Source organism: Scleropages formosus, chromosome 7 (genome assembly GCF_900964775.1).
Source record: "Scleropages formosus chromosome 7, fSclFor1.1, whole genome shotgun sequence".
NCBI lineage: Eukaryota > Metazoa > Chordata > Actinopteri > Osteoglossiformes > Osteoglossidae > Scleropages > Scleropages formosus.
The window spans coordinates 21,252,172-21,272,578 of NC_041812.1; the positions used below are offsets into that span (position 1 = coordinate 21,252,172).

Genomic DNA, 20,407 nt, shown 5'->3' on the forward strand with positions numbered 1-20,407 from the left:
TGTCCATAATACTGAACATCTCTTGTTGCCAAGTTTGGGCACAGACATCCATAACCTCATAACAAAGACTCAACTTCTTTGTCTTGCTTGGGCAAAACCCATGCACTATATAACAGTAATGCTGTGCTGTAATTTACTGTATGTCAAATTAAATATAACCAACCAAATTGGGGACAAAAGATGTGCACTGTAATGCACCACCCTTCTTTAAAATTCTTTACACAATCGGAAGACAGATTTTGTGGCCATCTTGAGATCATTTATCATCTGACAGCTGCTGCTAACCTTGTTACAGACAGAAAAAAAAGGCCTGATAGCATCTTAAGCAGAAACAATGTCGCTTTGTAAGACACATTTTCTATTGCATTTTTACGTTTCAATATTGTTACACTGTGTTCAGAAATGTAAATTAATTTAACATAAAACAGGACTATCTGCAGTCGATCGCTCCAAAATCAGCTGCAATATTTCCATTTTACAGATAGTCTTCTCCCAAACAGCTTTGTGAGCCACTTTAATAACAAAACATAACAATGAGTATTGACTATGACTCTGTGTCTGCATCTGCATTTCTGTTTCCTTTTTCCACATTTTTAATTAAATCTCCTCAGAGAAATCAAGTTATTTAAAAAAAAAAAAAAAGAAAAAAAAAAATCTAACAGAGCAACGATAACTGAGAATGGAAAGCCACAAAACTTAAAATAATACCTGACAACACGCAACAGTAAACAAGAAAAGATTTGTTATTTACTACAGAGGACTTTCTGAAAATGAAGGATTTCAAAAGCCGTCGTTATTTCAACGTAAGTAGTGTGCGATGTACTTGCAGTAAAAAGGATCAAGGGACATTTATTAGATTAGTTGTGAACAAAAGCCGCACTGTTAGAGACAATGAGGGCTCTTCAGTTACTGTACCTTTCAGAACTAATATGTAATCATATCTGTTTTAAAAGGCTGATTCATATTACTGCAAATGCATGAGAAAGTTGTTCCCATCTCCAAACCCTGGAAACTTGAGCACGGTCTTAATGAGACCCACTTGGAGAGTGGTCTTTGTGAAAAGTATTATATTTGAAATGACAGAGCATTACATTTTGAAAGATTATAAAGAATCTTCAGTTTTGACAGGACAAAGGGACTGATTGTGCTTGATGGTAGTCGTGGCGACTGTACGGTCATTTTCTGCGTGACCGGGTAGACTGGGGTGGCGCTGAATGACGGTCCGCTTATGCGCGATTCGAGCTGTCCATCAAAACTTCACTGGCTTCTCTTTAGCCTGTATTTAACAAGGCTTACCATACATGAGAATACATACGATTAGCTGTAAGAAGAAAATGCAAATAATCCAGTCTGATTTCTTTTTGTAATCGGTAAACCATTGCTTTACGCCTAAAATCAGTCAGTTACAAAGGCAAATTCTGAGGTTTTTGTGGAATTCTACGTGCCTACCACTGTTGTTGCATATACTGCTTGTTACAGAAAACCTCAGCAATCACAAAAAAAGAACATGCAATATGAGTCCATAATTCTTTCATATTTAAATTTTTATTTTTTAAAACTTAAAAAAGTACGTGCTACCTTTTACCACTGAATCTACTTTACGTGCCAGAAGTGTATTTCATTGCATGAATGTACATAATATATCTGCATGTTTCATATTTCATAACTTGATAAATAACGCCCAGTACAAAGGAAGATAAACAACTGTACCAATTACAAAGGTTTTGTAACAGGTAAATGTTCTAGGGTTTACATAGGTAATGTTTCCACACTGTAAGCTATAAATGTTTTTGATGTCACTTTACACAAAGTTACAGAGGTTGCTGGACTTCAACCATCACATTCCCTGTAAGCACTGGTGTCCCTACCAGCGCTATATTTATAAAAAGTTTGTAAGCTGTCTACTGACAAGTGAAAACTCAATAATAAGAAAATTTCTTTAACAAATTGTTTAGCTAATTTTAATGTCATTGTATAATCTAGGTTCTTGATACACATGTATCTCTTCTAATGCAACACTGATGCCAGAATGCAGGATAAAAACTATGTTGTAAAAACTTAATTCTCTTTTCCAGCATATTTTGACAGTCTTCTTACTCTGGTTTCTTTTGAGCTGTAGCATTTGCTCTAATTATGGAACATATACAAGCAAAAATACTGTGTAGAAATATTGTGTTTACCTGTATGCTTGTTACCTTCTCATGGAACCGTGTCATTAATAATAATAATAATAATAATAATAATAATAATAAACATTTTAGGTTATGGTGTTAAGACAAAAGTCTGTGGGGAAAAAAGTTTTAAATAATTATTTGAACTAAAAAGTTGCTTAGAATCAGCATGCAAAAATTTATATTTATAGAATTCACACATCTGCTTTGGTACAGCAACAAGTTATCAGCCGGATGGGGTAGCAACCACCAGGATCACAATTAATTGCTTTTGCAGCATGTACAGTACTGGGGATTGACACTGTGCTAATTTACCTCAGTAAAAGTTAAATATGGTAATAATGCACATGTGAAATAGCACCTTGGGTTTTCTGATCATCTCACCATCTCACATTACATTTCATACAAAAGAGTATTGCCAACAGCATCTGGCAGAATGAGGGGAAGGAAGAATCAAAGACAAAGTGAGAATCAAGTAAAAGATCTGTTTCTGAAAGTTCCTGCAAGAACAGTGAATATATAACGTACAACATGTTTGAGTGGCTGGGCAAACAGAAATCTTTGGGTGACAATATATGGATAGTAGCTTTGCGAAAAGAGTAATCCAGTTTGACGATGTGCCCTCAATCAGTATTGTACATCACAATTGCATAGAAGAGCTGTAAAATCATATTAATAATAAACAGTTCATCAACTTATAAACACAACTGGATCTGGAAGTCTGTTCAAATCTCAATTTGCTCGTAAGATCAAAGTGATTTTTGCCACAAACTCAGAATCAGTAAAAGATATGTAACAGTGTTGTACCTCTGTTCAGCCACTGATTATGTCCTCTAAAAACCTCAGAATTTAAAAAAAAAAAAACCTCTTTAATCCATCCATCCATCAATGCATGATTCTTGTGGTCTGGACCCTAGCTTAGGAGTATAAGCCACCCAGGACGAGATGACTGTCTTTATTATTTTTTATTAACCTGAAACACCATTACAGTTGAAACTTATTTTAAGCTGCTGAAAATAATCGGGCTCCATAAAATCCTGTCAGTCCCAAACATTGACTGATTCAGAACATAAACATCTGAGATGTTTGTCAGTGTCTGGCCACTTTCAACTGTTTTTTTTTTTTTTTTTTTTTAGAAACAGAAAAGTTGAATAATAGAGACATTGCTCTATGTATTTACTGAGTTTTCTAAACATCTTGGGTAGAACTACAATGAAGAAAAAAGCTTGGTAACATTTTTTAAAAAATATTTCTATTAACTTAAAATTCTATTAAAATTAAAACTATAAGGGAGATGCAGTGAAACAGTGGCTTTTGCCTGTACCCACTGCGTGGTGAGTGTGGGGTTCAAGTCCCGCTTGGGGTGTCCTGCAGTGTACTGGTGTCCCTTCCTGGGTGTGTCCCCTCCCCCCCTTCAGCCTTGTGCCCCGTTTTGCCGGGTTAGGCTCCGGCTCGCCTTGGGACAAGCAGCTGTAGACATTGCATTGCATCAAAACTTTAATGAATAAAAATACAAACTCCTACTGTTTGCCAGTTTTTAACCAATTCATCCTAAAAGTTATGTATCATTTAGAATTCATGTTTCTCAGTTCTATTCTGTTTCACTGTGCTTTATTTCCAGCTAAGGGCTAAGAGTAGAAAGGCAGCTAATTTTTCACGACAATATTCCTGAAAAATATAATGAAGATCATGCAATTCGAAATAAATTTTAAAAAATAAAACAGATACTGTTTGTGTAAATGTTTGTCTTGTCACACAAATATTATCAGTTTGTGTTACAAGACAAACATTATGGATATTCAAGTTTATTTGCAAGGAGCCAGTGAATTTATTAAAAAAAATTTAACAACTAAATTGGGCAATGCAATGTTAGAATAAAAAGTAGAATATGCCACTGATACAATGGTCTTTTGCTTAAATCTTAAAATTTTACTTAGATTTAAAGATAATGTATAATTCACAGACGACAGATAAAACGATGTATCAAGGTGTGGTGGAGCAAAACGAAAATCATTAAAAATAAGCATTTTAGCATATTATACTGCTCTGTCGCTATTTCTGCTGATTGAGCTTTATCTTTAATTGCTTTGATTTTATAAATTAGGTGGCTCTGATAATTACTGTATGGCAAACTGAAAGAACTGTAGACATTACTGAAGACTCGGTTTGTGTGTGTGTGTGTGTGTGTGTGTGGGGGGGGGGGGGGGGGGGGGCTAGAAGAAGGGACTTGGTTTTCTCTGTGGTGGAGGAAGCAAGAGAACCTAATGCAGAATGTAATCCTGTACATCTGTGAGTTCCCGGCGTGTGCTGTACGCACCATATGTTTTTAATTACCATAATAGCTTAAAAGAACCTGTTCAGAGGCAAGCGTACATGTGATCTGTTTTATTACACTGGTCTGAAGTCTAAAGTGTTTCAGCACCAGGAGGCTGACAGGTCCGCAGAGCGAAAGTGTGCCACTCGTGACCCCCTTGAGCCCGGGGTCATGTCCCACGCAGGGAGGTCAGACATTACAACTCCCTGCCTTGACAGAAGTAATTGGCCACTGGTGGCATAAACACAACTACAGTTAAGTAGGCAATCCCAAAAATCTCCCACGAGCACAGACAAGCAGAGCAAAGTTGTCAAGGAGAGTTGTTCTCAGGCTAAAAATATCAGAGTGCCTTGAATACATTTATAGTTTTTTTTTTTTTTTTTGAATGCCTGACCTGAACAGTCTGTGTTATATGTAAGTAATTCTGAAATTTTATCTCTTCTTTCATGATTTTATGCTTCTCTCTTTTGTGATCAAGAGGCGACACAAACATGACCATTTATTGAATGGTGAAACCTGCTAGACAGGAGGAGACAGCTATCAGCATCAGGTTACACCTGATCCCTTATGCTTATAGGGCCCAGGTTCAAAGCTCACTCCCAGCTGTAATACCCTTGATCAAAGTATTCACCCTGAATTGATGCAGTTAAAAAATACCCTGCTGTATGTATAAATGGGTAAATCACTGTAAGTAGCTTAACACTGTATGTTGCTTTGGACACAAGGATCGCATGAATATGCATTCAAAAAGGAATTTTACTCTTTTTGATTGTGACCGCCGAAACCGAAAAAGATGTTCACTCTTCTGACAGACAGACTGACCGGCGGGGGAGCTTCTGTGGGCCTCCACAAGGTGGAGTAATGCCACAATGAAATGCCAGAACTTCTAGGACGCAGTTTTACCATGTGCTTGTGTCTTTCAAATTTTACCGCTCAAACCAGCTGATGTCCTTACAGCTGAGCCTCTAATGATGCAGCACTGTCATACGCACCGAATGCTATTGTGTGTTTAATACTGTACAGCAACAAGTCAGTTCCAATAGTTAAAAAAGATCAAAGGACTTTATAAATAATGATCATTTTTATATAAATTAATAAATGTTTTTATATTAACTAATCATTATTGGAAGACAGGCATTTTCACTCCATCTATTTGTCATAAGCACTTATGGAGTACAGGGTGAATATAGGTAGAGGGCATTGGGCTAAAGGTGGAGTAGATCATCACAGGGCATTCATACACACACTAATTTATAATCACCAACCCTCCAGAATAAAATGTGTTTGGACTGTGCCGAGAAACCAGAGCACCTGGAGAAACCCCAGAAAAACACTAGGATAACATGCAAACTCCAAGAACTGAGCTGGATTCAAACCCACACCCGAGGATGAGCGAGGCACAAATGGTACCTTCTGCACCACATTCTACACCCTACATGGCAGCTACAGGGTCTCAAGTCCAGCTCTACATGTGACCAATGAAGCATGTGATTCACCATACTGCACTACAGCACCTTGAATTCCTTCACTGAAGGGACTAAACTGTCTTCTCGAACATCTGTCTTCTTGTACCTTCTGCACCACAGCGACACTTGAGACATATTTTGGTATTTTTTTGTTACTTTTTCACTTTGTTAAGAGTTTTATTTCAGAATATTTCCATATTTTATGATTTCACCTATTTAAATTTCTCTCTCTTCAGGCCTAATGTCTTTTTAAGTGTATTTTTTTTTTAATTGAATGCATAAAAATAAGTATAACATTTGTTTCTATTTTCACACTTGTTCAGCATAGATAGGTCCAATATTATAACCTTAGTTTACTAATTTATAGTCTGATATAATGTGAGTCGTGGAGTCTTATTAGTTATTAAATTGCTATTGGTTGTTGTAAGTGAACTTCTAAATTTTTCATATGTGTACAGTGACGACAGGCTGACCTTCCTGTTTAGAGGGCAATTCTGTTTTCCACCGTGCAGCTCACATGCATAAACAAAACCAGATAATGGCTTAGTGCTCGAGAATAATATTTGGAAGTAATAAAATAGTTTCATTTTTTGGCACCGGGTGACATGCTAAGAACTCCTTCAGCAGTCCACATAGATGTCAGCCACATACTGATCCAGTTCAGCAATCGGGACACCTAGAACCTTTCTGCTGTCAATGCATTTTTTTCTTTAACCCCCAGGTTGTTTTCCACTGAAATCTGGCCAATATACAACTTTGTACATCTTAAATGTGTGGTGGCACAGTGGCACAGCGGCACAGCGAGTACTGCTGCTGTCTTGCAGCTCCTGAGTGGTGCAAGAGGATGTGGGCTTGATCCCTGCTCAGCCTGTGGGGCATTTGCATGTTCTTCCCATGTCTGCATGGGTTTCCTCCCACAATCCAAAGACCTGCTGTTCAGGTTCACCCATAGTGTGTGAGTGGCAGAGGGAGTGTGCTTCACTGATGTATGGATGAGTGACCCATTGTAAGTAGTGTATCTAGCAGTGTAAGTCACCTTGGTGAATAAGGTGTGTTGACTAGGAACACTACATAGTATCCATTGTAAGTTGCTTTGGAGAAAAGTGATTGCTAAATAAATATAAATGTGACTAGATTAACCTTATTTCCATAAGGTTTAATTACACCCTCTACAAAAAAAAAAAAAAGAAAAAATCAAACACATGAAGTTAATGATCACCAGTGTAAAAGACTTTTACTTTTTACTAAAATTTTGTACACATGGTGTGTTTGGTCTGATCAGTACAGCTGTAGGAAGTTAACAGGTGAGTACAATAAACAGCAAGGACTATCAAATGCCAGATTTAAGAGTTTAGACACACACAAGTATCATTTCAGGTAAACGAGGTCTACAGACCATAAGTTCCAAAAATAAGTGTAGATATCTAGACATGAAATTAGTTAAAAGGTAAAACATAACACTATGTGATCATCTATGTTTTGTCACTACTTTAGAAACCATTATAAAGGCTTGCCCAATTGTAGAAAACTATCTCAGACACAACCCAAGGGTTATATTAGCAGACGAGAAGCTGCTAATATCTTTGAAGTTAGAACAGCGATAATGCCGTCTGGCTAGTATGCGGCAAGTACCGCAAAAACGCACATATGTAGGACAAAGGGGGAAAAGGGACCCAAGCATAGAAACAAAGAAAAATTAAAGTGAGACTGTGATGTACTTTCTTATTTTCTGAGAGATGCTTCACATTAAATGACAGGTAACCTTCCCTTTCTGCAACACATCAGTCTCTCTCCAGCCCCGAACGCAGAGAGCAACAATGAGTTCCCCTACACAACACCTGACTTCCCAGCACACATGCAACTTCTAAATAACACCAGTCAAAACATTGCAGGGATGGTGCTTTTGCCTGTGTTTACCTGAATGTCAGTCGCTCTACATGTCCTTTATATACCGTGATGCTAAATGTAAAGGTGTTCACCCCGTGCCCTGTGTAGCGACATCCTGTATTCATGTCACTTTTTAAAATCCTCATGAAGCCACTAAGCAGAGACGACCGGGACAATGAACCCAGAGGTTAAGACTCCACTTGGCGGATGTCCACCTGGCTGGGCTCGGCACTCAACAAGAGAGAGAACACTTTTACAAGTAAGAGGACGTAACGATAAAAAGGGGATCGGCTTTGCCGGCTGCCAGGTGACAAGAGCGGTGGGGCGGGGCTGCCTCTGAGGTGCTTGTCAGCCATGCCCCATGTGCATGCTACTGCCAAGCAGCTGGCCTATGACCTTAATGCCATGGTTAACCGCGCGTGCGGTTATACATGTGAGAGCGATTTCGGCAAAGACTCTGCCGTTGTCATATGGGGTAGGACCTATGAGCCAAACTGAGGGTTGGGCAAAGAGTCAAGTTATAAACTGTCAGAAGTCACCAAATCCCTAACCATCGCCCTCTGGCTTACAACACAATTTTTTGATCAATATGGAATCCACAGATAATCAAAAAACATTCTTGCTTTAATACCGGGCAATAAGGTATTAAAGCTGAACTAAGTATATATTTTTGATCTTTTATCATATTTGAAGCTATGCGAGCATCTGTTGCATAGACTAGGCTCTGTAGTCTAATCATAAATACATTTTGTTTTTATGCAACCAGTCCGCTGAATGGAAAATAGTGGATATACGCTTTGCAAACACTGAAATGTGAGCTGTTTCAAACAGAGTGGGAAATTAGTGCATTGAGGATCATTTTAAAATGCCTTTTGATTCAGAGGAAGATTAAAATAGGTGTGCATTTTAAGCCATTAGATGAGGATTTTAAGAAATTATGTTCATTTTCATTACACTGAATGACCCTTTCAGAATATTAAAATCAAACATGTTGCACTGGACTAAACATTTTTTTTTTTCATATTGCATTTTGTATTCATTGCATGCAGTATGTACTTATTAATAAAACCTGCATTATTAGTTGCACAGAGCACTCATTTATGTTAAATTTAAGGGGAAAAAAAAAAAAAACATTCTGGTAGCACAATCTTTTGTTCAATGTACAAGCTCTAAGTACCATATACAACAGCACTTTAAGTAAACCTTTGGCACTGGATTCACAATGTTTTATGTGAAAAAAAAAAAAAAAAAAACTTTGCATTAATTCAAAAAGCTCAAATTCTGTAATTTTATATGTGTATAAAATCAAACAGTCTTTTGTGTTTCAGGACCAGCTCCAAAGCAATTGCTGTAATTAACCCAAATACATCGTCTTGTCCTTCTATCAATGCCTTTTATATTCTCCACAGACTACATTTACCACACATAAAACCAAGCCATTTATGCACAAAAATACACCTACAACGTGTGTCTGAGAAAAGCCCGGGAATCGGCAACTGCATTCTCCAGCCAAGCATCAGCTACTTTGCTCATACAGTTGTGAAAGATAATTTTATCCCAGCCATACGAGGTCCATTGACACGCAGTAATTTTGCACCTATACTTCAATAAATAGACTGGAATGACGGATCAAATATCTTGGGGGAATTATTCAAAACACTAAAGTATATATTTGTTTTAGTGTGCCTTTATTGTTTCTCTATTTCTTGTTGGCAAACTAATTTCCTGAATTATTATTATATTCCAACAGTACACATACACCCATAAAGACTACATGAAAATATATTGAAATTTATTTAAATAACATTAAAAAAGGCACATTTATTTGACCCCTCTGACTGCAAAACTTATGCATTGCACAGTCTCTACACAGGTTGAGTTACTTTGCTGTACAGAGTAGTAAGAGCTACTCCTGTGTCAGAGAAATTAAAATAAAAATGTGTTCTGTTATTCTACATTTTACCTGATATTACTTAACATTCCTCCAGAATGCTATGTATTCTCTTTTGATCTTTGCGTTGAAAAGAAAATGCTGACCTTTGACCTAAGAAGCTGTTTTCTGTAAAATAATAGTTATGAACCAGTTCAAAGTAGCAACTCTCGGTCTATTTTTTCTTTCGTCATTACTAGGAATATATAAACCTGCATAATTTTTTTTTTTCAGCTTTTAATTTTTTTAAGTTAGAATTTGGGTATACATTTTCATAAGCATTGGAGTTATTCTTAATTGTAAGAAAATTATAATTATTATTGTTTACATTAAAATAAAATATTGCATTTCATACTGTGTTTCTTTAATGCTCTAACAGATGGTAGTGTGTATGTGTGTATATATATATATATATATATATATATATATATATATATATATATATGAGGGTGTGTGTTTGTAAAACTTCTGAGAAAATGCCATGATTTTTTCTTAGCAATACAATTTTGTTTGTTCTTTTCCCATTATGATAGTTTCACCAACACATTACTGTAAATGCCAACTGCACTTCAGTGAACAAAGCTTAAGATAATCATGAAAGATTAACTTAACAGAATCACTAAAGATGCAGCCAAAATATGTTGCTGTCTTTTAAAGTAATGAATTTTGGACTTTTTACATGCTTTATAATTATACTGTAGGAAATGACTGGAGCAGACATCCTATTTGTCAGGAGACATGACTTTTATTATCTATCAAGGTGAACTGCAACGTCATCAGTATAAACTTGTGGTTAAGATTACACTTCATCCTCACAAATCACTTGTAAACTTGCTTGAAATAAGGTTGAAATAATTTTTTTGCTTCGTATTTTTTTTTCCCTTTTTTCCTTTTTTCGTGACAGAAGGGAAATGTCACGAGTGAATGTGCAAGGATGTGGAGGCTTCAGGATCAAACAGGAGTTACTCACCGGGCACGTCTGGCCTCTTGATGCCACTGGTGGCGTTTGAGCTGCTTCCAAAGCCATTGAATGCCGCAAGGTTCTCTGCGCTGTAGGCCCTCAGGACAGACAACATGTTCATCTGCTGCTCAAGATGGGTCTGTTCCGGTGGCGGCAGCCCCAGGGGACCTCCTTGAGATGAAAGCAAGCCGAGGCCTCGCCACTGCTTCTCCAGACGCGGCAGCAGAGGAGGTGCACCGGCCTCTGGCCCGTGGGTATCCCTTGCTTCTGCCCCTTTTGGTGTTGGAACGGACTCTCCACCACTCCCGACTTCCTCATCCTCCATCTCTTCCATGCCTTCCTCATCCTCATCGTCATCAGTGCCCACCTCCTCTGTGGTGGACTCTTGCCGATCAGGGCCTTTTTCTTCCACCTGCTCTGAGGACACCTCCATCTCGTGGCTTGAGGCACCATCAGAAGGGTTTTCGGGCAACTCCTCTGTGGGCGTGGCCCCGCTGCCTGGTCCTGCACACCTTCGGCTCTGTCCATCAGAAGGTTGCATTTGTTGATCCTGGGATGCTGGGAATACACCACAGTAATTCTGGACTCCTTGTCCTCTACCGGAACAGTCGTAGATGTTATACGGCTTGAAGAAATCATTTTGAAAGCCAGTCACCATGGTGCTGTTCAGGTGGCTGGCCTCCTTGCTCCTCTCTTGCTGGTTTGTCTTATCTGCATGTGAGCCTTGCTTGGAGGAGACGGCCTCGCTGCCAGGAGGAAGGGCGGCTGCAGCCAAGCTGGCTTTGCAAACAGAGGAAAACTCCCCCGTTTGTTCCTTGCCCGTGCCTTTCACGTCCAAAGCGCTGCCATCCTTTCTCTTGCCTTTCCCCAGGTGGTTGGCCCGTAAGTGGAGAACCATCAGCTCGGCTGAGGAAGTCGTGAACGAACAGAACAGGCAGCCATGCCATGCCATGTTGTCCCGGATGGTCACCGAAGAGCCTGGCACTGACATGGAATCTGGTCTGACAGATAGATCTAGCGGTTCGTACTGCGATTTCTCACGTTTGCCATTGGACGGCCTGGCATCTGCCTTCCCCGCAATGTTCTCGCCTCGCTTGGCATTGGTCTCTTCACTCTCGTGGCTAAAGTTCTGCTGCTGCTGTTTTGGTGGATGCTGGCTCTCTCGTGGTTCCTTGTCCTTCTTCGTGGAGCTTGTGGCAAAGTTGTCCATGAAGGCCTGCAGGGGCCCGTGAAATCCTCCTCCGTTTCCCAACATGCTATGGTAGGCTTGACCAAGCTCAGAGAAGCTTGCCGGGCCATCCGCGGTCAGTGGGTCTGAGTTGCCTCTTAGGTTCTCGTGAAGGGTTTCGGAAGCGATGCTGTGGCGGTCTCGCTCTTGGTCCCTGGAGGAGGGCATTGCGGGGGGCGTCCAACGGTGTGGTGCCAGTGGACTCTCTCTGAAGTCCACATTGGTAGAAGGTCCCTTAAAAACACTGCGCAGAACGTCTGGTCTGATGAAGAGGCTGTTTTTGTTACTAATATGCTCATCCTTGCCATCAGGGGAATGCACGGACAAGGGTCCACTACCATTCTGGCGCTCCCGGTGATGGCGCTCCAGGTGATATTTCAGTGAGGCCGACTGTGTCCCGGCATAGTCACAATGAGGACACCGGTAAGGCTTCTCACCTGCCAGGAAAAATAAATAAAGAATTAAAACAGAAAAGCAAAATGCCTTGACCCGTCAACATATTCTTCAAAATCAAAATAGAAAATTAAAGGAAAAATAATATATACTATTTGAAATTAATAGAGTGTCTTAACAAACATCCACAGGGAAAGCAGTAGGCCTTGTCTTACCACAACAACAGTTAGGCTACAGGGTGGCAAAAAGTCTGCAATTCCATGGACCTCTTCTATTGGCAGTTTGTAATTGTCAGAATAAAGCATGCCCTTCCCCAGTTACACAGTGCCAGTAAAATGGAATTATAACAGTTGCTAAAACACTCACATTAGCATATCACATCTTGCTTATAAAAATATATTCAGAAATTCATGATATAAAGTAACATTAAAAATATTGAAAACTTATAGCAGTTTTTAAACTATCAACCCTAGAAACAAACAATTTAATAACAAATGTATATCCCTGCTGTCTGATCTGTGGGAATGAGAAAATTCATTTAGGGATTTCACTATATTGTGCTTTTGTGTACTGTACGCATAAAATTATCTTGAAGTAAAATGCAGCTGCGGTATAGGGTAACAACAAATCCAGATACAGAATACATAAAAAATCTATAGAAACACTAAAATAAATACACAGATGTGTCAGAGCGGGAACATGAAAAGATTACTAAACATTATATATAGGTGTATAATATGTACGCACAAAAAATATTTCAAAGGAAGGATTTAAGCAGTATTTACATTTTTATACAAGCCTTTATGTTTGTGTACATATACTGTAAGCTTAGACACATGGAAACCATTTTTACCCTGACAGAATGTTGCATTGTTACGCAAGACTGAACTGAATGATTTAAGTCTTGCTCTGCAGTAAATCATGGATATAATTAGCAAATGGCATACTGCTCAAGTAATTTATCATTATTTGGAGGGCACCATTCCAGAAAAGATTCAAAGATCTGCAGACCTACTGCATTGTTCCTAAATAAAGGTCCACAGATACAAATTCAATATAATATTAACACCAGTGAACCCAAACATACAGCACACTTGTGTTCAATAATGCTTTTCAAGCTTTAGAAGCAGCCATGTCAGAAAGGGTTTTAACCCAATAAATGCTCCGTCCCTTAGATCCCTTAGAGCAAAATGAGACTGGTGGTTATTAAATAAGAAAACATCAGCAATATAAATGATCGCGTTCCAATGCAATGATGTTTTTATTTTTCTGTTTCATAAACAAAACGGGCTTTTCGGACATGAACACCATTGAGTGATCCACTTCTGCTGAATTGAGAATAAGAGTCTAACACTCAAATTATGTGCCTTTTAAATGCAAAAAACACCAAAGGTGGTCACGTCCCCATAGCTTCAAGACTGTGAGTGATAGATAAGACATTTGATTCATCATACATGAGAACAATACGTGACAAGTGTGAAATTTGCTGCATCCTGGTTAGGAACATTACCCACACTTTACTATTAAAGGTCATTATGCACATGCTAATCTACTTCTAATTGATACTTCAACAAATACAGAACCTCAGAGAAAATAAATTGCTGGTGACATACCAAAGCGGTAAAACTGTTACATCCTATAGAAACACGGGGACCAAGTGGAATTGTATGCATTTATTGTATTTCCTCTTATTTCAAAGAGCCGAGGATTTAAGTTGTTTCTTTTGAAGAACTGCTGTTTAAATGCTTTTATGTGGATTTATGCAGCTTGTTACGGCTCCATAGAAACCAGTCTGAATAAATGCTGGGAGGTACTAAAGGGTGGCAATTAAGAGTTAATAGGTCTGACATACTTTAAACTGAATTTCCATACTTTGTGAAAATCTGCATTGTGTAACTGTTGGGATGTGTGATTGTGACTATAAAAAAGTGACACATTTAACTCAGTGAACTAGGAGTGCATCTTGTCCAAAGTTCTAAATTGCTGAGCCCGCAGATTAATTTCAACATCATTCAAAACTTTCTCTTAAACATATATTGCTCTTCTGTGCTGAAAGCCTCAAAAAAAAAAAAAAAAAAAAAAAAGGAGCAATATTTTGCAAAGTCGTACACATGCCTTGCAAAGAGTGAAAAGGGTTACACAGCTGCTTATTGCTAAATACTGCCTTGTCCAGAAGGGGACAATCTGTGTCTCTAATTGCTGTCACTGAAGCTTAGATTCATTATGTGACTTTCCCATTAAAATGTGAGCATTAATTTGTATAATGAAATATCACCCACTACAGTGTTCATTAACTGTGCCTCACATTGTATACTGTGCGGCGTTAGCAACCTAGAAACTGGAGTTCATTTTGTTAATGGATATTTTCCTACTCAGTGCTGGAGAGGAAATTAATACTGTAACATTAGCTCTTTAACTTTTAGAGAATTTTCAATTAATTTCCTACCTTTCAAAAAAATATTAGGAAGTCATTATTTTAACATTTTTCTTTCATATTACAGGCATATTTTGGTAACCCATGCAATAGTTTTTGAAGAGGAGGCCACTTTTATGGGTTCATATACTGTACATTGTTTTATGGCTTTCTCAAAACTCTGACATCATCCCATACAAATTCCATTTTACTACATATGCTTAAATCTACACACACACACACACAAACAATTAAATTTTTTTGTGAACCATGCAGGCAGACAGCTATATCAGCTTTTGTGTTCATTGTCATATGTTCGCTTATTTTGCATTTGTTATGATTATAACCTAAAATGTTTCTATTCTTATTTTTATTCTTATTCTTAGTAGTAGCAGTCGTAGTAGTAGGTTGAGGCGGAACTACTTTTTTCTCTCCTGTCATAAGATGCAACAGTGCAACAGAAGCAGAAGACATGATTCAATGCTGCACAAGTTTTAACTGAAAACCTGAGAAATCTTTGCTGCAGCCACAAAAGTAGGAAAGATTTTCCTGCATTTCCAAGTAAATGGTGTGCATCTTGATCATTCCAGCTCAAATTCTCTGGAATATAACAGAACAAAAATTTCCTGAAATTTCCTAATTATCCCAGGAAAAGACTTGTGATTATTTCAGGGCCGTGGAAGCTGCCGTGACTCTCTGGTTAGTTAGTTTCCTTTCAGAGTTGAAGTATGTGCTTGTTATTCTGAGTTGCAACTTGGGTGGTCCCCTTATTCAGCACATGCTAAACCAGCAGTGCCTTATAAGCAGCTATAATGGATACATGTAATCTATTTTTGTATAATGCATGGCTGTGATGTGTGGCTTTAATGATTCCTAGTTTCATAAAGGGCAGTAGATAGGATGGCTGTCAGGGACCTAGATTTGCCTCCAAAGAAAAAAAATATCTGGTTTAGATCCCCATATGGACCCTGTTATTGTAACATTAAGTGAGGTATTCAGACTTACTTGTCTCAGTAACATAAAAAGGATAGATAGATAGATAGATAGATAGATAGATAGATAGATGGGTCAGATGGCCAGAAAGAAGACCTGCATAATGAAATAAATCTATAAGAGACACTTGGCAGGTACTAAACGCATGGAGCACATTTCGTTCCACTAATCAGAATAGGGGCGTCTTTCTAGACATATTTGGGAAGACCACCCCACACCAGGTGGGGACCTGGCTCTCTGCCATACCTGTGTGTATCCTCAGGTGGACCTTCAGATGGTGGGATGTCCGGAAAGTCTTTCCACAGTACGGGCAGTCCTTTGTAGTGGACCCCGGCACTCTGTCTCTGTGCTGCGAGGGGGGTTGCTGGAATCCTGCTGGCCTCCCTACCTCGTCCCCAGCATCTGCAGCAACAAGGCGTGCAGAGAGAGACAGACACCAGGGGTGCTCAGCATTGCCTGACAGACATACGCTTTTGACCAAATCTGCAAACGCCACACAAAGCTGAGACGCATCAGCGGTGCATCGCCGTTGTCTTTCCACCCATTTCAGTCTGACAGTTTGCTGACAGTTACTCTGCTTTTTATGTTCTCTTGTCTTTCATATTGCCCCAACCCACCCAAAGCACTCTCATCTGAGTCCTTTATCCTCACCGTTATCATCCTCTGGTGGGCCGTGATGGATTGTATGAAAATGAACAATACAAGAAAAGAACCAGCTATGTCAGCAGGGGCCTGTTCTTGTTGTAGTCCCTGACTTGAGTAATGTCTCCTCTGCCAGACGCATGAAAAGGTGCTAAACGGGAAGCAACCCTGCTGGACCACAGCTTATTTACATCTGTGTCAAATCCAGTACGCCATCAGCCGCGATGTGTCAATAAATGCGGAACCCAGAACCTCCTTATAGCAAAGCTCACATGTAAAAGAATACATTTGCTGAAAATAAGCCTCCAAGGAAAACACTATGTTTACATGATGCTGTGAATTATGAAGGAACAAAAAATGAGTAATGTATATCCTAAAGAAAGAATCGTCACAAAACGCAACAGCACCTGATCATTGCCACCAGTTATAACCCGTATGGGGTGTCTGAGCAATTTTAACATTTTAATAAGGCTGTTTCAATATTACTTGACAATTTATTGCACACAAATTTATGGCATATGAAGGTAAACGTATGCTGTGTGTGTGCATGAGTGCATGTGTGTATGAGTAAAACAGAAGTTTAAAGACCACAACAAACCTGCAATGACATATTGTACATTCCCCTCAATAGCAGAAATAGTAATTGCCAAAAATATCATTACACGTAGATACCGTATAAAAGGGAAACTGGTATCAAATTAATGTGTAATTTCATAATTTCCAGTTTCAAGTGCAATGAAGATTTGTCTGCTGCCGTGCTCTCTTTTATTGGCTTACCCAAATGTAATGTAACATTACAGAACAAAGACAAAAGATCAAATTGTAGTAAAGTCATACAAGCCATCTGGGAAGAAGATTAACATCAGTCATTCTAGCTGCCGTCTAAAGCGGTGCAGCCATGCCACAAAGAGTGACACTTAAAAAAAGTAAGAGGATCCCAGGCTCCCAAACTGCACGTCCTCACACTGACAGACACCCCCAGTGTATGTGTGCGTGTTTGTGTGAGGGAGTTAAAAATGGTTCCTCTGTGTGAAAAAGTAAGGAGAAAGTGTTTTCTAACAGTACGTCAGAGACCTTCTGCTTCCATGACCTACTGAGTGCTCGTGCGTGTGTGTGCATGTGTGTGTGTGTGTGTGTGTGTGCGGGTGGGTCTGTGTCCGTATACACGCGTGTGTGTGTAATCCTTACCATGAAAAAAAAAAAAACTTATAGCACATATTTCTTCTATGACAGGACACGGTCAAGCAAAAGCCTTCTCAAGACCGATCACATCCACTTTCCAAAAATAACCGAAGGGCGGGAAAAGACGACAGCAAACTCTCGTAATTGTGCCCTTGAAATGACACAACGGGGCTTAATTGTTCGATGATTTTCATTACTGATATACTGCAGCGCAAGCATGGAATTTGAGCAATTGGAAAAACACAAGATGGCCCTGTGAACGATAATGCCGTGCGTCCCGACAAGGCGTTTCTCTCTACATGGTGGGCCAAAAGAGCGAAGTAAGAGAGATGCACGTCGGGTGTACTGTGGCAAGGAAGAAAGTAAAATCTGATGACATCATTTGTGAGGTATTAAAAGGGGGGGATTTATTTCCTTGTGCCAGAGAGATGTAACACCATCCGGCCGATGCGCTGCTCTGTTCTTTATTTGGATGGATGCCATCTTTGTGAACGGCAGCTTCATGCAAGTTAATCAATTTAAGGTTTAGTTACACTGCTGAGGCCAGCAGTCTACAGACTGCCATAGAGTAATCCGAACCAGCAGAATTTATTAACCAAACACCAATTAACATTAAACACAGCTGCATTATGCCCCCGCTTCCACTACCTGACAAGTCCCACTTAATGAAACCTTAAAATTATTTACTGACTTTCTCATTGTGCAAAACTCCAGCATACAGAGATGTTTGGTTGGTGAATTAACAATGGCATACACAGCTATGTCATCACAGCAACTGCGAAAGCTAAATAAAAGTTGAAAAAGAAGAAAAAAGGAAAAAAAAAATAACATTCAAGCAGAAACAGAATGCAAGGAATCCAGATTTAAAATGGGTGTCACGTAGCATAATATTGCTTGGACAGGATAGTTTTTCTTTCCTATGACCTGTGTGGTGAAAAGATAAATAAATAAAATGTTTACTGCACAGTGTTTTCAAGATGAAACAGCCACAAAATGTGTTACATATAAGGCTTGTGAGTAAACAGGGGCACCAGATGTTCTTTGATGTTAATAATGGCATTTATTATTAATATTAATTAGACTGCATTCAGCAATACATTTGGGCCATTTCCAAGTCAATTAAGCAAAATGGCATTCGGGAGACGATGGGAGCGACATTTTAAGGCAGGTGTTCGGCAGTCCCCTAATAAAACATTTTCGCAGCTACAGGAAAACAACCATTCTGAGCGATTTTCTTTGTCTGTGGTTCTAAGCGACGTTTTCTTTCCAACTACATATAGAAAAATATATTGTAAAAATATACAAGATCTGTATAGATAACAGGTACTATCACTTTCTCTTCATTTGTGCCCATGAAGTGAACAGTCAGATTCAGGACTGTAACTCGCAATGTCAGAATATATTTCCTTAGCAATGAATATTTTGCTTTTTACCCTTATTTATCTGTTTTTGCTTTCTGCTGAAGGCCACATCATTGCTAGCCTTCAGAGTGCTCTACATCCAGGGATTTGTTATATATAGACTCTGACCTTCATTAAAAGCATTTAACAATCGATAGGGCATAAATAAAATATGGACCACGGTTGAGTATATCACTCAGCACGCTGGCACGTGTAATCCGCTGATCACAAATATGCTTTATGGCTGCATTTGGGATTCCTAGCCCGTGGAGATAGCAAATTCGTGCACGCCGTTTTTACAGGAAACGCCAAATGGAACGACCGAGGTCCACGCATATCCCCCATCTTGATGAGGATAATAATATTAGATGGTGCCCTCCTGTGCTAACAGCGACAGAAGGAGCACCTTGGTGTGCTTCAGGGACCAGCTCTACAAATGGTCCCGTGCCAGAAATGGTGCCATAAGTTTTCCTTGGCATGAGTCCATCTTTGTTTCCATTGTGAAATCTTTCTATAGCTTTTTTTTTAATTGTTTTCCCCTTTTGAAATAAACAAATAAATAAATAATTTTTAAAAAGAAGAAATAAGCAAAGAAAAACACCGCAGCCTAGCTATTCGACCACATCATGATCCTGGTCACATTTTCTAAGAATTAAACCAACAGTGAATGAATGAATGAATGAATGAATGATTTATTTTTTTTAAAAATTGTTTATGTCTTGGATGATAATGAAGATGCCTGTTTATATCAGGGATTTGGAGAACAATTAGGTTTTATAGGCTTGATCTGCTGGGACTCTGGATCTTTAGGACATAAAGAATGGGATGTTATTTAGCGTAAATATTCATCAATCCCCCTCACCCCAACTACCCCATCCCCCACTTTTTTGGCAAAGGCTGATTGTTTATCATTAGCTAAGGCCGGGTAGTTTCAGTCTAGTCTTGGGAGGGATATCCATGAATTCATTTTGAAAGAGAGAGAGAGAGAGAGAGAGAGAGAGAGAGAGAGAGAGAGAGAGAGAGAGAGAGAGAGAGAGAGAAAGAGCAAGAGAGCGAGAGAGAGAGAGATGCAGCTGATTTGGGCTTCAAAAACAAGGTAAAGGAGCATTCATTATTTCACAAAATCCAAAACAATTTATACTCTCCTTTAAGGGTAAAAAAGAATAGTCAAAGGTAAGCATTGCATTCTGTGATTTCCATGACATTGGATCAAGAACAATTTAGGATTAACCTTCAGGAAGTGTTTAAGATTCACAGCAGTCAATATAACAGCCAAGAAAAGTTTAAATAAAAGGTATTTAAAGTTGATTAACATACTCATTCATCTATTTAGTCAATCTATTAGTCAGTAATTCATTCAGTCTTAGATAGATGGTTATTCAGGTGCAAATGTAACAATATGACAAATATATAACTGCAATATAGAA

General features: G+C 38.9%; 1 protein-coding gene across 2 annotated transcripts in view; it reads right to left on the minus strand.

Moving 5' to 3' along the window:
* LOC108926366 (zinc finger protein 536-like) overlaps nucleotides 1–20,407 on the minus strand; it is a 131,848-nt gene that overhangs the window by 31,124 nt on the left and 80,317 nt on the right. For both annotated transcript variants that reach the window (XM_018739033.2, XM_018739034.2), the window contains exons 4-5: nucleotides 16,003–16,158; nucleotides 10,739–12,394 (exon numbers count right to left, since the gene is read on the minus strand). In XM_018739033.2, coding sequence (XP_018594549.1) covers nucleotides 10,739–12,394; nucleotides 16,003–16,158 — 1,812 coding nt within the window. The remainder of the gene's footprint in view (nucleotides 1–10,738; nucleotides 12,395–16,002; nucleotides 16,159–20,407) is intronic.